The sequence below is a fragment of the Pezoporus occidentalis genome, unplaced genomic scaffold (assembly GCF_034315485.1).
Source record: "Pezoporus occidentalis ecotype Australia unplaced genomic scaffold, CSIRO_AGI_Poc_V1 ctg352, whole genome shotgun sequence".
Taxonomy (NCBI): Eukaryota; Metazoa; Chordata; class Aves; order Psittaciformes; family Psittacidae; genus Pezoporus; species Pezoporus occidentalis.
In genome coordinates this window covers 188,483-212,897 of record NW_026915506.1, presented here as the reverse complement: position 1 = coordinate 212,897, position 24,415 = coordinate 188,483, and the positions used below count along the sequence as shown (strand labels likewise).

Below are 24,415 nucleotides of genomic sequence, written 5' to 3'. Positions count from 1 at the left end.
ATAATGCCCTACAAGAAGCATGCCTATTTAGCAATTCTTTCTTTGCTAGTACCTGACATGAGTCTGTCCAGCATCAGTGATCTGTGAAGAAAAAAAACAGACTTCTCTAAAGGGGAAAAAAACCAAAACAAAATACAGGGGAAACACTTACAAAAAAAAACCCAAACAAAACCTAACACAACTTACCATTCCAAATACCTGCTGCTGGACCCAGTTGACATAGTCATTTCTAATATCTATCAAATCTTGTATCTCATGAATGTAAAATCGGTCATATTGTATAACTTGTCCTCTTTCATTTACCTAAGAAGTGCAGTTTGTTATTAGTGCTTTGTATAACAGTTTTGAAAAGAACATTTTTCATGTTTTCCAAGAATTTGATACACCAACCACAGACACAGCTACTAAAAAACTTACAGAAAAAACAACAGTGCCTACCAAAATGCAGAAAACAGTGTTAAAGACAAGGATACATTGATTGTTCAAAATATCAAAGAAAAGATGCAAAGAAAAGTATATTAACAGAGCACACAATACCACACAACATAGTGCTGTGAGGCACCTGAACAGGCTGTCCAAATAAGTGGTGAATGCTCTATCTCTGACAGTGTTCAAGGCCAGACTGGATGGGGCCTTGAGCAACATGGTCTAATGGAAGGTGTCCCTGCCCATAGCAGTGGGGTTGGAACTACATGATCTTAAGGTCCTTTCCAACCCTGACTATTCTAGGATTCTGTGATTCTATGACACTTTGAAACATCATATGATCTCACAGAAACAGTGATGAATATACATATTCACATATATAATGGATAAAAATACTTGTTCCTGTATTTGCACAAGTTTAAGAACTTTGATTCAAGAACTCTACACTTAATTACAGTACAAATACTATCTTTATTACTATGACCAGAGGTACAGTTTCCATTTAAAAACATTAAGCTTAGAAAGAGAAGTGGAAAAATAGCTTTATAGAAAGGTTTGTCTCTACACTGTAATTTTAATACAGAAGTATCCACACTTTACTAACACATGCTTCTTTTCCCAAGCCCCGTTAAGCACTGTTAACTGCCAAAACAGCAAGATCACCAGTTCTGCCTTTATAATCAGATAACCTAAGCCTACTTTTCTCAAGCATCGTTCCTCCCATTCCCCACCACCACCCAAAACGCCAGATACTAAATATGTGAAACACACCAGATATATCACCCCATTTTTATCTCTCTAGTCCACACCAGCTAATTGTTAAGATTGGAAGAATATAAACAGTTTTGCAGCAGGGTAGTACAAAGTTAACTATTTCTATGTTCTTTTTAGCATTATAAATACAAAATTACAAAATAAACTACAGAGGGAAAAATATAAGGGGTGCAAGGGGAAACCTCAGCAGCCATTAGACAATCGCTCTGATGTGCACAGTCTGGTTACTCCAAATGATTTTTATTTTTGGTCAAAGTTCACAAATTCATTCGTTTTCATGAATGAAGTTACAATACTAACAAATTGAATAAACAAATCAGAAAATAAACGTTTGTCTTGGTAATACTGTGCACATCTTTCTTGTTCAAAATATAGTTTGCTCTTATCTTCCATTTCTGATCTTGCTATTATTTCAACTTTAAGTGGCAATTCTTTCCAACATAACCTCACAAATGTAATTGGCTGGGTCAGTCTGTGTTCCCAAGAAAATAGGTAATTCCATCACCATGTCACATTGGAATCCAGAATTCCAACGGCTCATAGGTCCAGATGGAAGAACGATAAATATCTCTGTAGATGCAAGTCTATACTTAAAACTCTTTAGTAAATTAACTTGTTTAAACAACTACACAGCAAACGCTGACAAAAACAAACAGATAAGTAATTGGTTAAAACTGATGTAAACATACTCTGTGCAGTATTTCCAGAACTCTGAAAGCTGTGTGTAGAAAATTGGTAAGTATTCTTCTTTCAGAAGCTGGAATGCCCATCTTGCACAATTTCAAAAGGTGGACTACAACATCCTTGTAGAGTTCTACTATCTTGAGGAACAAGGGGGGTTCAAGTACAGACCACCAATTTTCTGTAAACAAATGGTGAACATACAAACTCAGTACTTGCCATTACGACACTATGTTATGCTGTGCTTTTAACTAAAAACCATGTTTTGCTAGAAAGCACCCTTGTACATTACCTTAACACAGTAACAAGTAACACAGCAAGACTGGTGCAGACTTTAAGCAGCAAACTCCTCTGTATAAATAATGAAACCTCTATTCAAACACTCCACTGTTATACACCAACTCTTTAAAATAAGCCTGGTCATCTTGAGTACATGACAGTATCATGAAGTAACATCTGACATAAAAGCAGATGGCTCAAACTGTGAAACACTGACTTAAGCATTTAGTCCTGAGAGCAATGGAAAGCCATGGAAAAGAATCTACAGTTCAAAGGCATTACCCGTTTGCTTTTCTTTACAGCAGCCAAGCTCTTTATCCTCACAAAAAAACTACTGAAAAACACAAGAAATCGGTTACAAGGCAAAAAAAAAAAAAAAAACAACCTGAGGAAGAAGGAAGTACCCTCTCCAACAGGTATCAATTAAAAAGAATTTTTAATTGATATTTTCTTACTATTCTTAAACCTCAATTCTTTAAGCAGAATTTCAGGTGAGAGGAGTCACAGTAAGGTGTTAGGATATAGTTAAAACAACTTAGGATCACTGAGAAAACATGAAGCATCAAAACAAGCACTGTAGTCAAAACAAAGATGTAACATCTGCTCTGTAAGACTTCTGTAAATTGCTTAGAGCTTGTTAGCTGTTTGACCACATAATTTTCACTTTAAAGTGCAAATCACATATTAAATTCACTGAGCTACACAGTTTAATTCCTCCCAGATGGGATCAGTCCAAAAATTACACCACCAGATGAATTCATATGGATGGCCAGTTAACTCACCCAGAAGGAAAACAATAGGTGTTAACTTACATACCAAGCAATGTTAACCCTTAACTTTCTCATTGGGGAATTCTACACAGCTGTAAATACACAGCAGGTGTTGCTGAGACCATGTCTTCCCTGATGGAATTTCTGTAAGTTTGGTTTTTTTTTCCTGGAGATCCTTAATTTAAACAGTAAAGAATTCATTTTCTTACCAAGAACTTTCAGAGGAGCTTTTTCTAGGTTCAGAATAGCTGTCCCAAAAGGAATAGCTAATGTTGTGAAATTGTTTGCATCACTCATCAGTGGGCATTCTGGTAGAGTGAGATACAGCCTCAAAGCTTCAACATCTGGTAAGGAGCTGGTCAATTTGGGAATAAGATTCTTTTCCAAACTAGCTGCCACCTATAGCACATAATAAAGTTCTGTTTATTTTAACGCAATTGTGAATTTAAACAGATGCCCACTTATAAATAATAATCAAGAAAACAATCATCAAGAGTTTAAGTTAACTACTATACATTTAGAAAGTAGACAGTATATTAAATAATATGCTGATGTGCTACCTGTCAACACAATACAGTTTTACATATTTGCAGTTGATATATTATTGAGCAATGAAAGTTATTAAAAAGATGAGAGCAAGCATAATTATGGTATTTTTTGACAGATGTAATACAGAAAGCTAATCCCAAACCTAAGGAAAACATGAAGCACAAACCTGTTGTGATATATGAGAGTGGTCAGGCTGTATAAGTTTGTGAAATAGTAGTCTAGCAGCATTCATATCAACCCCTGAGAATTTAGTGCTGGTTTTGTAATGATCATCATTGCTGCAAGGGAAGAAAAAAAAATCCAGAGAAAAAGACTGAAACCTATATTCTCAGCAACTTAAGAATTTTCCTCACCTTGAATTTTTAGCCCTACTATGCAATTAAAACATGAGGTCACAGTATCAGACTTCCATTTTTTACATAACCTTTGAAGCAACTGAAAAAAAATTCCTCTAACTGCAAGACAATCATGTAAAAACATTAGGATCTAAATCAGACTGTGCAATATATTCTCCCTGAATTATACACAACCTATGTCGGAGAAATAATGAGTTTTGCTGGCTTACATGGTAACAGCCAGGCAGCACACGCTTCCAAACTGGCATAAAACATCCTGAATTTTAGGCCAGCTGACAAACCATATGGCTGTAAAGGAACCAGAAGTTTAAACTTTGGGTATTAGAGTAACAGATAAGAAAATACTGGGAAGGTGTTACAATTGAAAACAACAGACACTAGGAAGGTAGCTACCATTAACTCTGTCACAGGTATACTTTGTTTAAAAGCTTCACCACTTACCTCAAAGCCAAAAAGCTCCCATTCAGACACCCAGCTGAGGAGAATGTTCCATCAATTTCACTGAAATTGTTCACATGAAATAACTTACATTTGTTTTCTTTTTACAAATTAGCATTTGCAATAAAAACTGTATTTAATCCCTAAAAAATTACATTGTACAAAGGGCAGAACTCTGACTTCAATATGACTAAACACTACGTAAAACCTCCACTCCAGACTCAATGCTTAAGACAGCTTGAATCAAAGCAAATCTTGGATTTTTTTTTCTTTGCATCTTCCTTTATTAAAGTAGAAGCAATAATCTTTGAGCTGTTTTCCCATTCCTTTACATGTACTGTTATTTTCCAATGTGCAGCTAGATACCCAATTTAACCTTGTATATTCATCTAAACTGTGACAGGGATGATACAGACTAAAGGAGCTAAACAACTTGACACGCATGACAATGAAAGCACAGCAAAAGCTCTGTATGTAATAAAAAAAAAAAATAAATCAGTAATTAAAACCAGGTTTTCTATGTATGTAAAAAACCCTGTAATGCCCAATTCATAAGTAAAATTAAAAGATAACTTCTTTCCTCAAATTCACTTACTTAGCTATCTCTACTGGAAGTCTTCCAGATGGGAAAGTCAGCAATCTTTGAATAAACGTTTCATTCACGGTCCAAATCTGCTTCAAAAGGTCAGGACACCTAAAATCATCTGATGGCACCATGTTCTAAATTTTAAAGAAAGCATAAAGAATCAGGCACACAAAACTGAATTCCAGAAAAATAAATCTTGTGGTTAAGCTCTTTATCTCTTCATTGACCAACTATTTCCCTGTACAGACTATTACTGTGAAATAAGCCCAAGGATAAATTTACTGTATTCTAGAAGCTCTGCACTCACTACAAAAACAGAGCATACACTAAAACCATCTAGATTAGTATGTTAATTCACATTATAGCTTATTTAATGGTAAACTCCCTAAGCATACACTATTTCTATTTAATGAACTTTTCTATTTAATGAACCCTAAACAAGCTTTAGGAGAGTAGCAAGCATCTCCTCTCCCTAGTCACTATGAGCCATTTAGCTCACTTCTAAGCTGTGAGCACGCAAAAAGGAGCCATTCCATTTTTTGGACAGCTGCTCTCCCACCTCATTTCCATCAGACTCCTCTGAGAATGAATCATTTTTCTCTGAACATTCACTGCATCATCAGATGAGCTGCATTTTGATGTGCCGCTCATACCAAATGAATTCCAGCAAGATTTCTAATAGTAAAGAGGAGCAGAACCTAGATAATCCTTTTAAGTAGGAGCAATAGTTCAAAAAGAGATGGCAAATAGCACCAAAAATAAGATTAAACTAGTAAAAGGAAACATATTTCTCCTGATGGTGGAGTCTAACATAGGTGACTCTGTATAATGATGACATTTTAGCTGCTGCCAAAAATGAGTACTTCTGATCCCATCCTACAGGATCAGGATGAGAAATCCTCTTGCTGTTTCCCTTGTGTCCAACCAAAGTATCATTTAAACCCACAGTGAAACAACTCAGTGAACGGAGCTGCTCAAAAACTAACTTGATAACACAGATTTTGGCTGAGACCCCTTAACTGGCAAGAGCACGTAAGTCCCAGGAGTATAGTGCTTGCATAACTTGGAAATAATTCCATACAAATTACCAAAGAGTACTAAAAGAGATATTTTTGCAGCAAAGTTGATCTATTGCTAATACTTTCTGAAACAAGTCACAGTAACTGCATTCATAATCTCCAGTTCACCTCAATCAGCCAGTCAGAATCTATTTCAATAATTACAAAAATTGCACAGAAGAAAGGAGTTTTAATAGAGAAGTTTTGAGCCTATATTATCAGTAATTTTTCCAGCCTACATCTGCAAACCAAGCTTCTCTCAAGTACAACAATAGTTACAACTCAATCAGAACTTAAAAAGAAAAATAAACACACACACGCAAAAAAAAAAAACACACAAAAAAAAACCACAAAAAACCCAAACCAAAACACACGAACTAGAAAATTTGTTGATTCTGTACAACCCGAACAGACTGTGGAAGCAATGAGTTGCTGCAAGTCTGACCCGTACTCAGTTTTTCTTGTCAGCAAACATGTTACCCACTAAAACTGGCTTTCCTTCATGCCCAAATTCAGTTTTCACCTCTCATACTCAACTCTTGATGCTTCATTAATCCCTATGGTCTAGTATCTGCTGCACTATACTGGAAACAGCCCTATACATCTTGATCTTGTTTCTTCCTCCTAACTCATCCTCTAACAGTATTTTGCGTCCACCACACTTTCACATTGCCATTTTTACTGTAAAGTCCTTCCAGATTTTTTCCATACTACAATTTAAAAGATCAAGTCTTGTCCATTTAAAACTTAAACACTCGCATTAAACTATCACATAAGAAACTATGTCAACACCTACATTTATTTTGCAAAAATTCTATTTCTTCCCTCATCGTTGTGGTATGCTAACATAGCTGCAGAGGAGAAGACAACAAAGCTGCAGTCAGGAGTTACTGAGGAGGACTAGGCAGAGGCAAATCAACTATTCAACCACCATTTCTTTAATGAAAGGAAAAGAAGTGAATGCATCCGTAAGAAAAAAGCTTATGCCAAAAAGCCTCAAGAGCTTACTAACAGCTAACAGTAAGTGTATGCATGTGCTCCAATTGCTAAATTGACTTAAGTGTCTTGCACTTCCACACTGTTCTAATGAGCTTTATAGCATTGTCATGCATCTTCAATATGAAAATCTTAAAATGCATCAGAAAAACCCTAAAATTTACCTCTGACAGACTTTGAAACTGAAGTATATTTAACTTGTTACCTGTGGATAAAAGTAGTGTGCAAAACTTTGGTCCCCACCAGAGAAAATTCTCTTTACACAATAATACTCCTCACTGTCTGCAATAAGAATAAACACAGGCAGCTGTGAAAACGCAAATTTGAGAAATGACACTTTTGAGAAATGGACTTTAGTGAATAGAGCACAGTGAAAATGAACTGTTTTAGGAGAAAGTGATTATAGTTCATTCTTAGTTTAAATCTCAAAACTTTTAAGACATTATAAAGAAAGGGGAATCCAAGAAGTAAATACACCAGATGTTGCTTACCTGCAGTTATCGGGCATTGAGTACTATAAGGAAGCCAGTTTCCTTTTACTGTGAAGGGACTTTTCCTATTACTGGTTGTTCCTGTACCTAATTGCCCGTTACCTCCAAGTCCAAAAGAATAAATTCTTCCAGATGAAGGAACAAATGCAGTGGTGTGCTGCCTAGGGCAAACAAAATTCAGTAATAGAAACCTAAGCATTATAACATGCTTTGTGCAGGCCAACCTAAGAATTGTTTTAAATAGTATGTTAGAAGTCCTGTAGTATCAAACACTCTACTCGACTATTGGTAATACTCTGCATTTATACTCCAACAGGCAATATTCCATTTTCAAGAATTTCAAGGACTGGAGATACCAGGTTCTGACTTGAGCCCCTGCATAGCTACAGTCTGGCCTCTAGAGCATCTCTCTAGACATCGAGGAATTTGAATGTCTCTACCAGGCTTGCTACATCTCCTTTCCCCTCCCACTCATCTCAAGTCTAGATGCCCTCTCTCCCATTACAAGGGAATGGGTCCACTCAATGTCAACCAAACTGCTAGGTTTACATTTACATATTCTTTAAACCAAATAACAAAGTGTGTCCATCTTGTAAAAAGTTATGCTGCCTTCCTCATTTTGTCATATGTGCTGGGAATACTTTGAGTTTCTTTGGTGCTATTTATAATACGTGCAATAAAACCCCATTAGGAACTGAAGTGCCATACAGTGTTGCAGATACCTCACAAAACAAATTATGTTTCCACATTTTACATTTATCCTCAGTGATGCTCATGTAGCCCCTTCAAACACACTTACTCTTAAGTAGAAAATGATAAAGTGACAGCAATAAACACCTTCACATTGATTAGTCACACTTTCAGTTTAGAAAATCAGAGCCTCTCAACACAGTAAGGTCTCTAAATGTCTTTTGTTGCAGACCATCTTGTATTCCCTAACAAAACAAAACAAAAAACAAAACCCAACCCCCAAAAAAACACAAACGAACAAAAAAAGAAACCACAAAACCCCCACCCAAAACACAGAATAGGCCTTACCTGCCACAAGTTATCTGTGTGACAACACTTCCCATAAGTTCAAAAACTTTCCTTGGGTTTATCTCATGGCTGGTAGAATTATGGCCCAACTGACCATAGCCTCCAGCTCCAAATGTAAAAACTCCACCTTCCTAAACAAATAAATTATTTTCATTAAAAAGACAGTATCTTTCAGAACAAGAAACTTGACAGAAGAAAGGGTCTAATAAGTCTCCCTCTTTGATGATTTTAGAATTGTGGAGAGAGGAGTGAAAAAATACATGCACAAGAGGGCTCCGAGACACAGAAGGGTCACAGTTTTAATAACTGCAGTTATTAAAACACGGCACAGCTATTGAATATTACCTTATTCATGTTAAATTGTGTTCTTATAACTTCCACATTATTATACAATAGTCCTGCCATTAACTTGTGTCATTAATAGATACTAATCCTTGCTTTTCATCTTTTAAGGTTTTCCTAATGAACTACAACAGTATATAAACTCATACTATTAAAAATGTACACTTCGGCTTTTAAATTCTGAATATAAATTTCAATGCAATACTAAATATACTAAATAAGAAGCTGCCCTCAGGCAGACAATGCAGGGTATGACTCAAATAATCAGTTTCATTACCTGAAAGCATAACAAACCAGAAACTTTAAATATTGCTGTAAGACAATCTTTTAAGGTGTTTTTGATCAATTTAATCAAGAAATTAAACAAAAACTTTAACGAATGTTAAATCAGAAATACTATCAGAGATTATACAACTTAAAACAACTTTGAAACTTCCAATTTTCAAATAGTTTTGAAATTGTAAAGCTGTTTCATCTAATCCTACTCTGCATCAGACTGGACCTCTGCTGGAAATCATCATTAAAATGGCAGCAGCCACTGCGAAAAACCAACAGCCTCATTCACTGAATCAGGATAACAAGTAGTGAGGGTTTTTCAAAAATTCAGAAAGACTTGAAGAATGTTCACACATATGCAGTACTGTCTACAAAAGAGATAAATCGAGACCCCTCGTTCTGCAAGGCCTATCATGCAAGGGAAAAGGGAGCTATACAAACATACAGTAAACTCAGTATCTTAAGTTCATCAGCTATAAAGCAAACTTAAAGTTAACTTCCATACATTAAAAAGGGAAAAACATTCAGAATGCAAGTTATAGATACTGTTTTCTTTACATTCTCCATTTTCCTAACCTCACACAATAAATCAGTATCAATTTCAGGATTACAAAGTCGTCACATCTTTTTCAGTCAAAGCGAGAGAATACTTTAAGACAAAAAGCAATTGTTTATCAACTGTCTTTTCCTTTCACTGTAGAAGTTTAAGTGTGTATAAACAACAGAAGTATGACCACACTTAGGTAAATCATAGTCTTCAAAAACGAATTTTAACTTCCTGCAGTGTAAAAATTCAAACCAAGACATTAGAAAACACATTTCCAATTTTCTTCAGAAATATTAAACCCAGTTACTTTCAAAATGCTAATGCCTTCTACAGCAATTCTGAATTCAACAGTTTCAGACACAAAATGGGTATTTAGTTGCCTGCCCAAATCTTGATCAGCCAGAATTGTTTTCTACTGCTATCAGTAATAAAAGAATCTGCTTATATACTGATAAATCTTACTGAGTGATGAACAGCAGGAAACTTCAAAATGTTAATACACACTGATTTATACCTAAACATTGAAGTCTAATCCAACTATCAAAACACAGAAAGAAAAGTACAGGAGTCAACCACTTAAAGGAGAACACAGATATACTGTTTCACCCACCACATAACGAAGGTACTTATCATCACTTGATGAAGTACACTATTCACTACTAAAATGAGTGTAAGAAAGAGCACTAGCAGTATACATTCTGTGTTGCTTCAAGAAGTTTCCAAATAGGCTTGAGAGTTTAAAAATAAGACTCCAAATAATGCATTTAGCCAACAGTTATGTATAAAGCAATCTGACACACCTCTATATGAACATGCCACACAGACACAGAATCACGCTTTTTTCCCAAATGAACTTTGAAATAAATGATCAACTTTTCATAGAACCTCACACTAAGACTTAATAGTGGATTAGGTACACCTTCAATCTCTTCAACTGGTTTGCCAATAGTATGTACCACTGCACAACAGCAGACAGAAGAGAGGAGTAAGAATACGTGAAAGAAACAACTCTACAGACACTGTGATCAGCGGAGGAGAGGGAGGAGGTGCTCCAGGCACCAGAGCAGAGATTCCCCTGAAAACCGTGGTGGAAACCATGGTGAGGCAGGCTGATCCCTGCAGCCCCTGGAGAGACCACAGTGGAGCAAATATCCACCTGCAGCCTGTGGAAGGCCCCAAACTATGGCAGGTGAATGCATCCAAAGGAGACTGACCCTGTGGAAAGCTCACACTGGAGCAGGCTCCTGGCAAGACCTGTGGCCCCATGGAGAGAGAAGCCCATGCTGGAGCAGGTTTGCTGGCAAGAGTCATGACCCCACAGGGAACCCATGCTGGGGCAGTCTGTTCCTGACAGACTGCACCCTGTGGAAGGGACATGCACTGGAGCAGTTTGTGAAGAAATGCAGCCTGTAGGAAGGACACATGAAGGTCCTTCATGGTCCATGGAAAGTCCATGAAGGACTCTCTCCTGTGCGTGTGACCCCATGTTGGAGCAAGGGAAGAGAGCAAGGTAGAAGAAGCAGCAAAGACAAAGTGTAATGAACTGACTGCAACGTCCATTTGCCATCACCTTGCACCACTTGGGCAGGAGGTAGAGAGTCTGGGAGTGAACTGGAGCCCAGGAAGAAGAGAGGGGTGAGGAAAGTTGTTTTTTTTTTAAGATTTGGCTTTATTCCTTATTACTCTACTGACTTTTGATTGGCAATTAATTAGTTTCCCCAACTCAAGTCCAGCTTGACAGTGACAGTAATCGATGAGTGACTTCTTTGTCTGTATCCTAATCTGTGAGCATGTAACGTATTTTCTCTCCCCGTTCATCTGAGAAGGGGGAATGATGGAGTAGCTTTGATGGGCACCTGGCATCCAGCAAAGCTCAACCCAGCACAACAGCAACCAACCACACACACCAGTCCCCCCTAATTTAATTTAAATTCCAAATTAACTTGGTCTGATCAGTGATGCAGGACGCATTAGAGTCTGAAAACAGATAATCTCTTTAGTTAAGAGACAGTAATGTAAATTTCAGTGTCTGCAAAATCTTCATAATGCAACATACGCTGTCATATCAGAAATGCTGTACTTTGTATACTCAATTTCACTAAATCTGACAAAAAAGTAAAACTACTTAAAGATTGATTGCATTTGGTAAAGTTTTTTCAAATGTTTAACCATTCTTCCGCTGTTTCTTCAACTTCACCCCACAAAATCTGAAGAAATTTTATGCAGAATTTTATTATTTCCTATTCAGGTAGCATCTTCTCCTCAAAACATTAAAATATCAAAGCATAAATACATTTTTAAATATTGTACCTTTGTAAGGGCAGCAGTATGATCTTCTCCACAACATATATGAACAACCTTCTGAGTTCTCAGTGACTTTAGCAGCGTAGGGACATACCTGTCTGAGAAGTTTAACACAGCAGTAGATCACTTACTTGGAAAATAAAAATCAGAAAAGAAATAGTGTTGCTCATTTATTTGAATTCTGTTCCAGTCAAACAAGCACTTTAAACCTACTAGTATCATGCAATGATTGTGACTAAGTTTATGTATCTTTGAGAAGTGTTATTACAGAACAACAGACACTACTGTGCTGAAATACTTCGTAGCAAACAATCTCATTTCCTTAGCACAGGATCATATGCCAATATATAAATCATGAAATACAGAACAGTATGTCAGAACTCATACTGGCCATGAGAAACAAAAAGAAGGCTTTTTGAGTTATGTGCTTTACATTTTTAAACTGTTCCTCTAAGTTGATATCAGCTGGTCATAGCTAAATGTGGTATTGCTAAATGTGTAATAGAATGGAACACAGAATAATTAGGAGGCACAACTAAGTTCCCTCCACCACCTGTACAAAGGAACTTTGTCATCCAGTTGCACAAAGGCAGCTTTTTCAAATGTTAATGCTAAGGTCTTAAAATTTTTCAGGTATGCCACGATGCCTGGAAAAAGCCCTGTCAAGCTAGAAAAAAGGAATTTTACTGAGAAGTGATACTATATAAAAAACTGGGGTCATACATATTCCAAGGAATACGTAGAAGCAACTGAAGTTCACACGAAGATTTTATTTCTGAAAAGTACATGTAATTTTCTTATTAGTGTGACCATACTTACAGCACTAATTCAGATATGCAGTTTAACCACAAAACATTTTTCTTATTTCAACTAGTGTGAATCCATGAGAAACATCTGAATTCACAAAAACAGCTATAGATTATTCTATGCTATCGTGGTTTAAGCCCAGGCCATAAACCAGAACCACGCATTCTACTCCTCCTGACCTTTCTTCCCCCTGCTCCTGGATGGATGGGAAGGAGAATCGAAATAACTTAGCTCCCATGGGTTGAGATAAGAACAGTCCAGTAACTAAGGTGTAACACAAATCACTGCTGCTACCGCCAATAATAATTATAATAAAGGAAATAACAAGGGAAGAGAATACAGTACCACCTGCCGACCAATACCAATACGTAGCCCAACCCAGCAGAGAACTAACTCTTCCAGGTAACTCTCAGTTACATCCTGGGCATGACGTGCTGTGGTATGGAATACCTCTTTGGTTAGTTTGGGTCAGGTGTCCTGTCTCTGCTTCCTCCTGGCTTCTCCTCCTCCCTGGCAGAGCATGAGACTCAGGAAGTCCTTGGTTAGACTAAACATTTGAGCAGTAACTAAAGACATCGGTGTTACCAGCGCTTTTCCCAGGCCGAAAGTCAAAAACACAGCGCTGCACCAGTTACTAAGCAGGAGAAAAAATGACTGCTGCTGCTGAACCCAGGACATACACTAAACTGTGTGTTACAGGAATCTGATAGCACATACTCCCCTCTTAGACCCCTGAGCACAGGTAGTGTGCACATAACGTAAAAAAAAAAAACTAAAAAATGTTTTTTTGTTTACCTAAACATCTGATAAAAATGGTTAATGAATATCAGTACCCTGGTAGAGGAAATCTTGGAAATTATTATTTGAAAATTGAGAATGACTATAAAAATGGCCTGAGAAATGCAGATATTCATATGGCAGTAAAACACTGAAGATGCCTTAAATGTGTCTACTAATTTTTTTCATAGATTACTGGTTTTGTCAAGCAATTTCATCGACCTAAATTCAGTTCAAACTAACTACTGCATAGTATCTTATTTCAACCTCATTCAGAAAGCTTAAGTTGCAGAAAAATCTGGAACAGGGAAAGAAAACAAGTCAAGCAGGCTAGAATTTCAACATAACATCGTCAGAATTTTCATTACAAAACAGCAGAGGAAAAAAAATTATGCCTTCCTTACGTAATCTTATATGACAGCAGCACTCCCTGACTATATTCAGCTGAGGTTTGTTCTGTCTGGTCCTGTTGTAGAAATACTGCTGTTCTTAGATTCACATACCAAGATCTTTAGCACCAAATTTTATTAAAGTTTACTTACCATTATCATCATTAAGACCCAGCTGCCCAAATTTGTTGCGTCCCCATCCAAAAATGGCTCCAGAAAGAGTTAGTACAAAACTATGAGCTCCTCCTGCTGCAATCTGCGCAAAAGGAATTCCCAGCAGAGATTTAATCACTTGTGGCGAGTTTTGTTTTTTATATTCGTAACCTAAGCCCAGCTGGCCATATTTATTTTGTCCCCAGGAAAACACTTCACTTCCTGTTTAAAGGAAAAAAAAAAAAAAAGCACCAATACAATCAATACAGCTTAATTATATAAAGTTTATTTAAGAAATGCTGAAAGTTAGGCAGTTAATCTTTAAATGTCATTTAGTTTGAAAATGCATAAAAATTACTGACTTCTGAAGCAAAGCATTCTTGTGTAATTTGCAGACATTCAACCCAAATATTTAATCAAAGTATTTAAATCACATTCATAGCCCTCCAAACTCTTCTTAACATCCCCTGTTTCAAACAGTGTTAGATAAATTGATTTTGGTTATTACAAAATATGCTGTTTCCATTAGGAGTTCCACTACTGCTTGTATTTATAGGCACAGATCTTTTTGAAGCTGCATAACGGACATGCAAAAATCTCCAATTTCCAATCACAAGCCTCATTTAAGCTTTTATACAGTAATATACTTCATTTTCACATATCAATGGAATTACATATATTTTAAAAATGTAAATATTGTATTAATGATACTAATTGATGAAGCAGAAACTTTGTCATTTGATGCCTTACAAAGAAAATAAAAAAATTGAAGAATCAAGAATTAGAAAGCTATCTGCCTCCAAAATAAAACATTCTATGGAACAACCAACATTTTGCCAATATATTTACTACCCTAAAGATCAACACTAATTACAAAGATGCTTTGGTTTTGCTGATGTGATGTGTTATCTTCAAACAGTAATGTTTCAACAACGAAAACAAAATCAAACCAAAAACAATGAGACCAAAAAAAAGCCCTAAACCCACCACTTTTATATAAAACAATTTCCCTAACACCAAAGAAATCCTATGCTAATCATTTACAATCACAGGAACTAATCAACCTGATCAATATCTGATATAGAGATACAAAAATACTACAAAGTCTCCTCTCAAAATACGCAATTCAAGTAAGTTTATCCCATTTTCCTCCCTGTGCAAGTACATTTTCAAGACCATAACCTCACTACATTGCAAGTAATTTGGTGGGTTCTCTGCAGATCAGAAGAAAACCCAAAGCAAAGACAAAACTACCTTAACAAAGCATGTAAGGAACAGAAACATAGAGCTGCAAACCCATGAACTGGCAATAGGATAGTGATGTTGTATATGAAGCTTGTGAGTAAAATTCACTGAGTGAATTTTAAATTGCAAACTCCTATTAAATTCTTGCACCTCTGACCAATAGAACACTTAACAGCATAATGCTGATACTCCTCACATCTGCTGCTGAACTTAACCCAGGCAAAGGGCTATTTGTAAATCTGTCTGACTGTCCTGAAAACAAGCAATCTCACTACATTATAATGGTAAAGACATATGTAATGGCAAAGAAAACACTTAATATGAGCCCATAAAAAGTCATGTACAGAATTAAAGCATGGGTAGTCAGTATAAACTGTTATACAAAACAGTAAACAAAACCAAAATAAAACCAAAACCAAACCCAAAACAAAACAAGCAACCAAAAAAACCCCCAAAACATTCAGCATACAATTAACACCTCTCTCCCCACAACTTTACTTTATATTTTAACTATGTATTTTTAAGCAACACTGCCAAACTTAAATCTTTCTGTGTTTTGTGGTTTGAGTTTTTAAGTTTCTCTTAACCCCGTCCAGCAGCCAGTTCTTCCAAATGGAAGTTTTGGCAACAATTTTCCTTTGTCACAATGAAATAAATGAGCAGCAAATTTAAATTCATATTCATTCTGGAGAGCTACATTAACAAGATATGCAGTACTCTTACACAAGTTAAGCCAACTAAGTATGTTCTTATAGCCCCAGCAAAATTTTGGAGACAGACGTTTAAACCTTTCAAAAGGTGGGTTATAATGTAACATTACATTTTAACTGTAGAAGCACCAACAAACCAGGGGCTTTGCAATAGGAAAGTCAGACAAGTCATTGCAGTCATTGCCTGCAAGCCTGACCTGAAGTTACAGATTAAAATAGACTAATAGACAAAGTGGCATGCTAGCAGGATGAAAAAGAAACAGGACCAAAAATAAGGAGGGAAACAAAAATTAAATTAAATTAAAAGGCAGTTACATGAAAGCAAGATGATAAAGAGCAAAAAAAGGCAAGAAAAGAAAGCAGAACACAACATTTGTTTGTACCTTTATTTTTTAAATTCCATCATTAAATTACACTTCCCCTACCAACCTGAAATCCCATCTGTGTTAAGTGGTAGCATGTTTTTAAAAAAACATTTCCTTTATAAAACTAACAAGTGTTGAAACCTTTAGAATTACCTGGTAAGAAATTACACAAAACTTCAGAAGAATCTGGCTTACCTTTTGAGAGCGCTAGCGAATGATAATAACCACAAGCTACTTGAACAATCTGGATCTCTGATAAGCTTTTAATATTTCTATTGGGGTAAGAAAACAAGAGAAAGAATTAAGCTGCTAATTCACAGTACAGAAATATAAAGTCACACAAAAGGGCAAAATACAGAAAGTGAATCCTTTACAGTGAAGTATATATAAAACTAATTTAAATATCCTAACTTTAATTAGAAGCTATTTAGTAAAGTCTTAAGTCAAAATTGCTTCTTTTCTAATGCTTTCAAGGGCAGGCTCTGTCTTATCTTCAAGGTAACTTCACCAATAAAAGACCGTAAGGAAGTATTAGGGAGGCTCACGTGATAGGAAGGAGATGCTACACAGCCAAATGGAGGAAATAAATACCAGATGCAAGAAGAAAATTATTCCTACTTTCTAGTTTCCAAAAGAAAAAGGTTTTGACATTTTCTGTATAACAATATTAGAGTTACAGTCTTTATCTCACACACTCAATTCTTCATCTTTACCAACATCAAGATCATAAAAATCAAAGAATACCAGGTTGGAAGGGACCTGAAAGACCATCTGGTCCAACCTTTCTTGGCAAAGCATGACCTAGGCTAGATGTTCCAGCACGCTGTCCAGCCAAGTTTTAGAAAAGAAAGTGTCCAGTGTTGGGGAATCCACCACATCCCTAGGGAGATTATTCCAATGCTGACTGCATCTCATGTTCAGTCACAATCTCCCCAAAAGAAACTTCTAGCCATTACCTCTCACCTTTTCCATGACTCCTGTAAAAAGGGAGTCATGTCTTCTTTATGGCCACCCTTTAAACACTGAAATGTGGTGTAAGGTCTCTCCTGAGCCTTATTTTTTCAAGGCTGAACAAACCCAGTTCTCTCAGCCTTTTCACATAGGACAAGCTTTCCAGTCCTTTGATCATATTTGTGGCCCTTCCTAGGAGGAGCCTGTCCAGGCAGGGACCAAAACTGAACACACAACTTGAATCCAAAGTTCAGTTTACAGAACTGTTAAGTATTGCACGATATTATAAAAAAGTTGCAAACACATATGAATGTGCATTAAATCTAGCATGCTTTCAACTTCTGATGAGAAAACCAGGAGTTTCTAAAAGGCCTCTGGGTTTTTTAGTTTGAAATAAAAAAAACTTCCCAGTAGTTATTTGTATCTTTCATATTTATACATATGTCATAGATAAACATGATAAAGTTATGCATTACTAACATTTCAAGGAATTGTTACTTTCTTGCATATTTTTCCTTTGTAAAAAACAAAATTAGAAAAGAAAACCTCCAGCTTGCAAACATACAAACTTCTTTCTATAGACAGTTCCACTGATTTCAGTGAACCTATTCATCACAGCAAAAATGTGGACTTCAGCTAGCTGGAACACTTACAGCATTCTGAAAACAAGCAAGTGAATCTGGCTAGCAATCGTTTTTATAACTAGAAGGCATATTATTTGATCACAGCTAAAATTTGTGGTGAGAACTGCAAAGATCAGACAGCAAACATACCTTCTTCAAATGCACTCCCACAACTGGTTTAACAGTCTTTTTCTCTAACTTCTCTTAAAGAGCAGTTATCAGTTCCTACTTATATTATTAAAATACCCATCCTACTTTTCCAACATAACTCTCATTCTTAGTAGATAGGTATTAAAAAAAAAAGAGGAAAAAAGCAAACCAACCAACCACCCTGTAACACACTCCTCATGTGAGCTGACTTTTGAGAAATTAAACTGTCTACAGAATATAAGTGCCATAACTAAAATACACTTTATAATGTGTTTTTAATTATAATAGCAGAATAGATTAACCAATATGACTTAACCATTTAAAAAAAAAAAAAATTATTATATACTAATATTTTTTAACCTGGGCACTCTGATGCATTCCTCTGTTCCTGGCAAGCCAAGCTGTCCATCAGTAGCCAGACCCCAAGCATATACCTGACCCTTGTCATTCAGTGCAAGAGTGTGGGCTTCTCCACATGACACAGCTACAATATTTTGGGCATCCAGGGCACCAACATGCTCTAAAATAAATAAATAAATAAAAAATTAGTTGCCTAAAACCAAACTACTAAGAAAAAAAAAAAAACTACTAAGAAGCTACTGCTGTTCAAGACAGGTATACTCAGTACTAAAATATCAATTGAAATGACACAGAAGTAAGCCCAAAAGTCTGCCAAAACATTCTTCATTTAAAATTATAAGCATGCTGTTCTAGGAGAAGCAAGTTAAATTCGACAAGCTAAAATTAACCAAACAAGAAGTATATCTGAAACAATGTAAGAAGTGCACAAAAACTGCAGCTTGATCATAATGGTTCCTTCTAATCTTGCCAATCTGAAAATGAGTGCAGAAACTAATTAACATTAAGGTCAAATAGATTATTGTCAAATGACTACACGTGTAGGCATTATGTAAGAGGAAAACATTCCACCACAGCAAATTAAATTCACCTATTCATTATTAACAAAAAAGCCTGGAAAACAAGGCAGGGCAAATTAAAGACTAAAGCTACTGATTTTGCAATGAGCTACACAATGTCCTCTTTATAATGCAAAACTCTGTAGAAACAGATCCTAAAGAGTAATTTTTCTAGATATACAGTGTATGCCCTGAAAAGCAAACACTAAAATATCTGCGATTTTTTTTCCAGCAGCCTGCATCAACACCTTTAAATACATTTGGAAAACTTTGTTTTCATGCTTATGATTTGTGATCATAAGCCTAACATTTTCATTTCAACAAGAGTAAAACAGAGAAATACTATCAGGACCTGTCACTCAGGCTGGAATTATCAAGAGTCCTCTTAAATAAGAGCCTACTTGACATTTTAAACACTTTTCTATTCCTAAGAATGGCACATCACTGAAAAAGCCTGTGTATCATCAATGTAATATGCGCTGTAAACACAACCCATCATACCCTAAAATGATTTCCAAACAGTAGCAAATAGTATCTGCAACATGACAGGCACACAGTTTCCAAAAGAAAGTAAAACAAACAGCAGACATCAGTTCATTCTTTTAAACAGCTGGTCTGATTAAAGAGGTTACCACCCCAATTCAAGCCATTATGGCCTTCACAGCCCTACCAATGGAAGGGGTCATGCAAGTGCTCTCCAGCTCAGGCAAGATCATGCAGATTAGCTCAGACTATCTTAACCAGCTGCTAAACTAGCCAGGGTGACTGATACAGGTTAAAGAGCATTCACACAGTCCATATGGTAAGCAGAGCTCTGTGGGGAGAAAAGAGGGAAGGCACAGCTAAATAGTGCCACTGGTGACACAGAGGTGACAAAGACATGCAGTCAGTGACAACAACATCTTCAGTTAACAGAAAGACATTCAAAAGAGAGCATAAACCCATTTGTAAAGATACCGAGCCTCTTTATATTGCACAAGAAAAGTTATCCCAATGCACTAACTTCACATGAGAACATTCAACAGCATTGTCAGTAACCTCTAGACGAAAGAAAAATTAGGGAGGAGAACATTACAGTCCTCATGACTGGTATGCCTGGGCATGTTAATAAAGAAAAAATTAAAAATAGAGAGACTTATAGTATGTTTCTTCATTATATAGGAAAGTTCATGCAAGTCTTAAAAAAAAATTTTTTTTTTTTTAATAAAAAGAAAAAAAAAAAGAAGACCAGAACACAGAAGTCAAATATTTTTGTAGTAACTTTAACATTTAAAAGACAATTCAGCATCATTTTCAAAGTGGGTAACAATTACTCAGGCAGTTTGACAAGCTAAGTTTCTATTCATGTTCTTGAAGCAAATACTTGCACAAGATTAAAATTTATCAGTTTTAATATTCATTTACAATTTCCCAATAGAAGTCCAAATTAGTTTTGGAAAGTTACACATCAACTAACACACACATACGCACAAGAATAAAAACATCACAAAACAAAACAAAACAATCTTTATTTGGCACCAAAGCTAAAACTCTGAATAAAGGAGTACTAAAATACTGCATAATGACTTATTTCTAACTGAAATATTTCTATCAATTATTGTGCCAAGTAACTCATAAAATTCCTATAGCAGTGATTAGAATAAACTCTTAGTAAGCCTTTTCAGTTTGCTTACGATATGCTGTAAGTACTGTCAGAAGCACTGTTCCACATCTCGCAGTCGCTTATAGCTATGACTCACATGCACAGCTCTGAAGGGAGCCCATGTGCACACTCCTCTGCAGTCCCTGCAAGATGTTTACCCACTTCTGTTATAGAACTGCACTAGCAGGAAGCAGAAACACGCATTTCACATAGATGTGAAAATTCTTTGAGCTTTTTGTTTCCTATTTAATGCTTTAGGCTTTTCCAAATCCTCTTCCCATCGCACTGCATATGCTGAAAAGTTTTTTATCAAAAGTTGTACTTTCAGTTCATAAAAAAAAATTAATAACACTGCTTTAATCAGACCTGCTCTACATCACATATTAGATGATTAAAACAACACAGCATGTTTCTTAACTATGGTATACCACGTTTGTTTCTACCATATTACAGTAACCAAACCCATATATACAGTACAATGCTAATCCAAGTACTAAAGCAGGTCACCTCCTCTTGAGATTAACAACAGCCACTGAGTCTCCCATAGTCTTGGGTAAAATGATTTCATGCTGGAAATAAAACACAGTGGCACTTTCCAGCTGCATGGCAGACAAAAATATGAGGAGACATACATGTTTCACAGTTGGTCGTTTCCAATTGTCACAAGATGCAATCCAAGCAAAGGAATGCTTTCCAAGTTAAAAACATGGCCATTCTTGGAAGGTCCACTGTGCATACAATTCAGCACATGCACAAATGCTTGGCAATCTTGGTAGCATAATGAAAACAAATACATGCACAACTAAGTACTCCCCGCAGTTCATTACTTCTAAACTTACCGGGTCTTTTCCTGGCTTTTTCATGCCCTAGTTGTCCTAGATCATTGCATCCACATGTATAAACAGTGCCATCATCCAGGACAAAAACAGTATGTCTCAGTCCACATCCTACATCTCTCACCCTTTTATTTAAGAAAAAGTCACTTTTTCTGGGTTCTAAAACAATCTCTTCATCAATTCCACCTAATCCAAGCTGTCCAAAAGATGCGTTTCCCCAGCACAACATGTTTATGCTTCTTTTGATCACAGTGATCCTCCAACTTGACTTTTCTAGAATATCCCTTCTGTGCAGCTGTTAAAAAAAAAAGGGCAGTTTTTCAGTATTGTCCATTTACATTACCTTCTATAAAGCATGTAATTCACAAATTCACTTTCTATATACCAGTATATTGAAATACTGAACAATTTTTAGAGACTGTGATTTACTTTCTTGGACAGTATTTACATTAACTTTGCAGTAAAATGCTTTCCTTCCTATTTCAGATAAATGTTTTTAAGATGTGCAAGTTCTCAGTTTTATAATACTTTTTTAAAGTACCATTCTTTGTTAAACTTCTCTAATTTCTAATCCTGAACTATATAAGTGGCAGTCATAATCAATTCTAACAAGTGGCAATGACCTCAAACATTTTTTAAGCTGGGAAAGACTCGTGTCATTGCATGAAGAGCTGCATGACTCCAGAAAGCACTGGGTACAGCCTCAAGATCATCCCCAAAAACAACATTTGACTCACAGCTTGGAAAAAATTGGTCATCTCTGATCAATCCAGTTATGCAACACAAAGAAGAATACGATGTGTCAATCATTACTTTTAAGCAACTATGAGTCAACTGAACTTCCAATTTTAAAGAAAATATATAGGCAAAACTCAACTCGCCAGTCTTCAAACGCAAACAACATGAGCTACAGCTCCATAGTTACTCTGCATAACAGGAGGCAGCGTACACAAACTCCCCCATGCAAACCCCCAGCCCTAACGCCTAAATTTTAATTACCAGTGTTTGTGATAACAGACTCTGTACCTACCTGGAAAGAATACAAAGCTACACTTGTCTTTCATTTTCAGTATTGCAGATGATGAAGAAATTATGACAGTGATTTCACCATTACTCATACTACACTTCTGTGACAGCAAGTTTCCCCGTATTTTCAGAACAATTTAAAAATCAATGCAATACAGTGTAAAATTTCTGTAATTTTTTAGCTCTGACCATTATTTGGAAGACAGCATGACTAATGGAATGGGGAATAAAATGCACCATGAATGCATTCAGTCTTAAGTGCTGCAGGATTGTAACACATATAAACTGCTTCAACATAAAACTGCTCACACTAGCTAGCACTCAAGTGTTACACAAAACAGAAAAGGGCAGAATTCTTGCCAGCACAACACAATGATCTATGTTTCTCTGCAAAAGTTAAAATGCAGTAAACAAGATGCTTATTTTTGTGATGTCATAAACCCCCCCAACCAAATAAAACTAGAACAGTCAAACAGCTTAAAATATATTGCTTTCTGTTTACCTATCTCAGAGGATGACGCATGATCAAATATTTCCCTAGCTATATCCTACCACATTCAGAAGGGGACATCAAAACGATGAAGTCTTCAGTTAAGACATAGCTATGCAACAGCAAATTTCACACATTTGTAGCAGTGACTGCAATGCAAGCTTCAACCTGCAACACAAGAAGTGAGAAAAGATGTATGAGTATAGCGCGTTAAGATTTCTGTAGTCAAGATTTATCTCCACCTCCAGTGGGGCAAGAGGAAACGTTCTCCTTTCATCTGAAACAGGTACATATTTCCACAGAAGGTGCGTTTTTTGTTTCTTTCTTTCTTTCACGAGTCAGTATCCACAGCAGCTTTGTACTCTGACCTCAAATCACAGCAGAATTTTAGCCCTGTACGTTGCCATCAAGCCAACTCACGTTGTCAGCTGCTAGATACTACCACGCGTGACGTCAAAAGCAGTCCAGTGCCGACACCAAATACGGAACGGGAGGGAAACCACCCAACCCGTTTTCTATTAGCAGAGGCAGGGCGGGTAACGGTGCCACAGGAAGAGTCTGGATGTTTCCCGCAGACTAGAGCGGGCTGTGTAACGTCGCTGCGCCCGGCCACCCCAAGGGCCGAGCCACACGCTCTCTTCAGCGGTCCCTTCGCGCGGGACACCGCAAATGCGGTCAGCCTGCAGTACGGGTTCCACAGCTCTCCTCCCTAAGGCACCGCTACCTCGCTGGGCTCCGGAGAGAGCTGCCACGGGACGGAGTGAAGGAAACCCCGGCGGAGGGGCGCAGGTCCGCGGCCGGAGGGGGCCTCCGCCCGTTCCGACGGGGGCGGTGCCAGACGCCGAGATCCCTCCACAGCCCGCCCCGCAACTGCTAAGCAGCATCACCCATAAACGGTCCTAACTTCCTCGGCCCAACTGCCGCCCCACGCCTTCCTGCCTCCCCTTCCCCGCTCCCACACCCGAGTGCGGCCCCGTGCACTTTCTTGTCCGCCCGCGGAGGTCCGACAGCGCATCGCGGAGAGGCGGAACTCACCGGCGAGGCGCTCCAGTTCGGTCAATTCCACTCCACTTCCCCCGGTGCCGCGATGCGATGTGATGCCGTACCCAAGCCCGGCCCACCCGCTGCAGGCACCCACCGGCCACCGCGAGGGTGTGAGCAGCCCAACCCGGAGCGATGACAGGGCCCGGCCGCCACTTCTGCGCAGGCGCGAACTCAGCGGGCGGGGCCGCAGCGCGCCCGCTTCACCCCTCGCCTCCTTCCCACCCGGCCTCGTGGTCAGGGGCGGTGACGCAGCGCTGGCGCGGCGTGACGTCAGCCTGGAGCTGAGCAGCGGGAGGCGCTGCTTGCCCGGTGGGGTCGGCGGTTTGGGGTGCAGGAGCTCGGTTTCGCGCGGCTTCGGTTCCGTCTGTTGGGCTATGGA

At 37.6% G+C, this 24,415-nt stretch overlaps 1 protein-coding gene across 6 annotated transcripts in view; it reads right to left on the bottom strand.

Moving 5' to 3' along the window:
- HERC4 (HECT and RLD domain containing E3 ubiquitin protein ligase 4) overlaps positions 1–24,263 on the bottom strand; it is a 37,427-nt gene extending 13,164 nt beyond the window's left edge. For 3 of the 6 annotated variants that reach the window (XM_062630483.1, XM_062630487.1, XM_062630488.1), the window contains exons 1-16: positions 24,028–24,158; positions 23,055–23,160; positions 21,480–21,771; positions 18,442–18,601; positions 16,553–16,629; positions 14,038–14,259; positions 11,918–12,009; positions 8,443–8,573; positions 7,405–7,565; positions 7,119–7,195; positions 4,869–4,993; positions 4,277–4,336; positions 3,646–3,757; positions 3,140–3,329; positions 1,890–2,062; positions 187–303 (exon numbers count right to left, since the gene is read on the bottom strand). In XM_062630483.1, coding sequence (XP_062486467.1) covers positions 187–303; positions 1,890–2,062; positions 3,140–3,329; positions 3,646–3,757; positions 4,277–4,336; positions 4,869–4,993; positions 7,119–7,195; positions 7,405–7,565; positions 8,443–8,573; positions 11,918–12,009; positions 14,038–14,259; positions 16,553–16,629; positions 18,442–18,601; positions 21,480–21,705 — 1,923 coding nt within the window. In that variant the 5' untranslated portion in view covers positions 21,706–21,771; positions 23,055–23,160; positions 24,028–24,158. Of the gene's footprint in view, positions 1–186; positions 304–1,889; positions 2,063–3,139; positions 3,330–3,645; positions 3,758–4,276; positions 4,337–4,868; positions 4,994–7,118; positions 7,196–7,404; positions 7,566–8,442; positions 8,574–11,917; positions 12,010–14,037; positions 14,260–16,552; positions 16,630–18,441; positions 18,602–21,479; positions 21,772–23,004; positions 23,161–24,027 lie in introns of all 6 variants that reach the window. The other 3 variants (XM_062630486.1, XM_062630485.1, XM_062630484.1) reach the window with 3 other exon arrangements.
- Between the last annotated feature and the right edge of the window lie 152 nt (positions 24,264–24,415).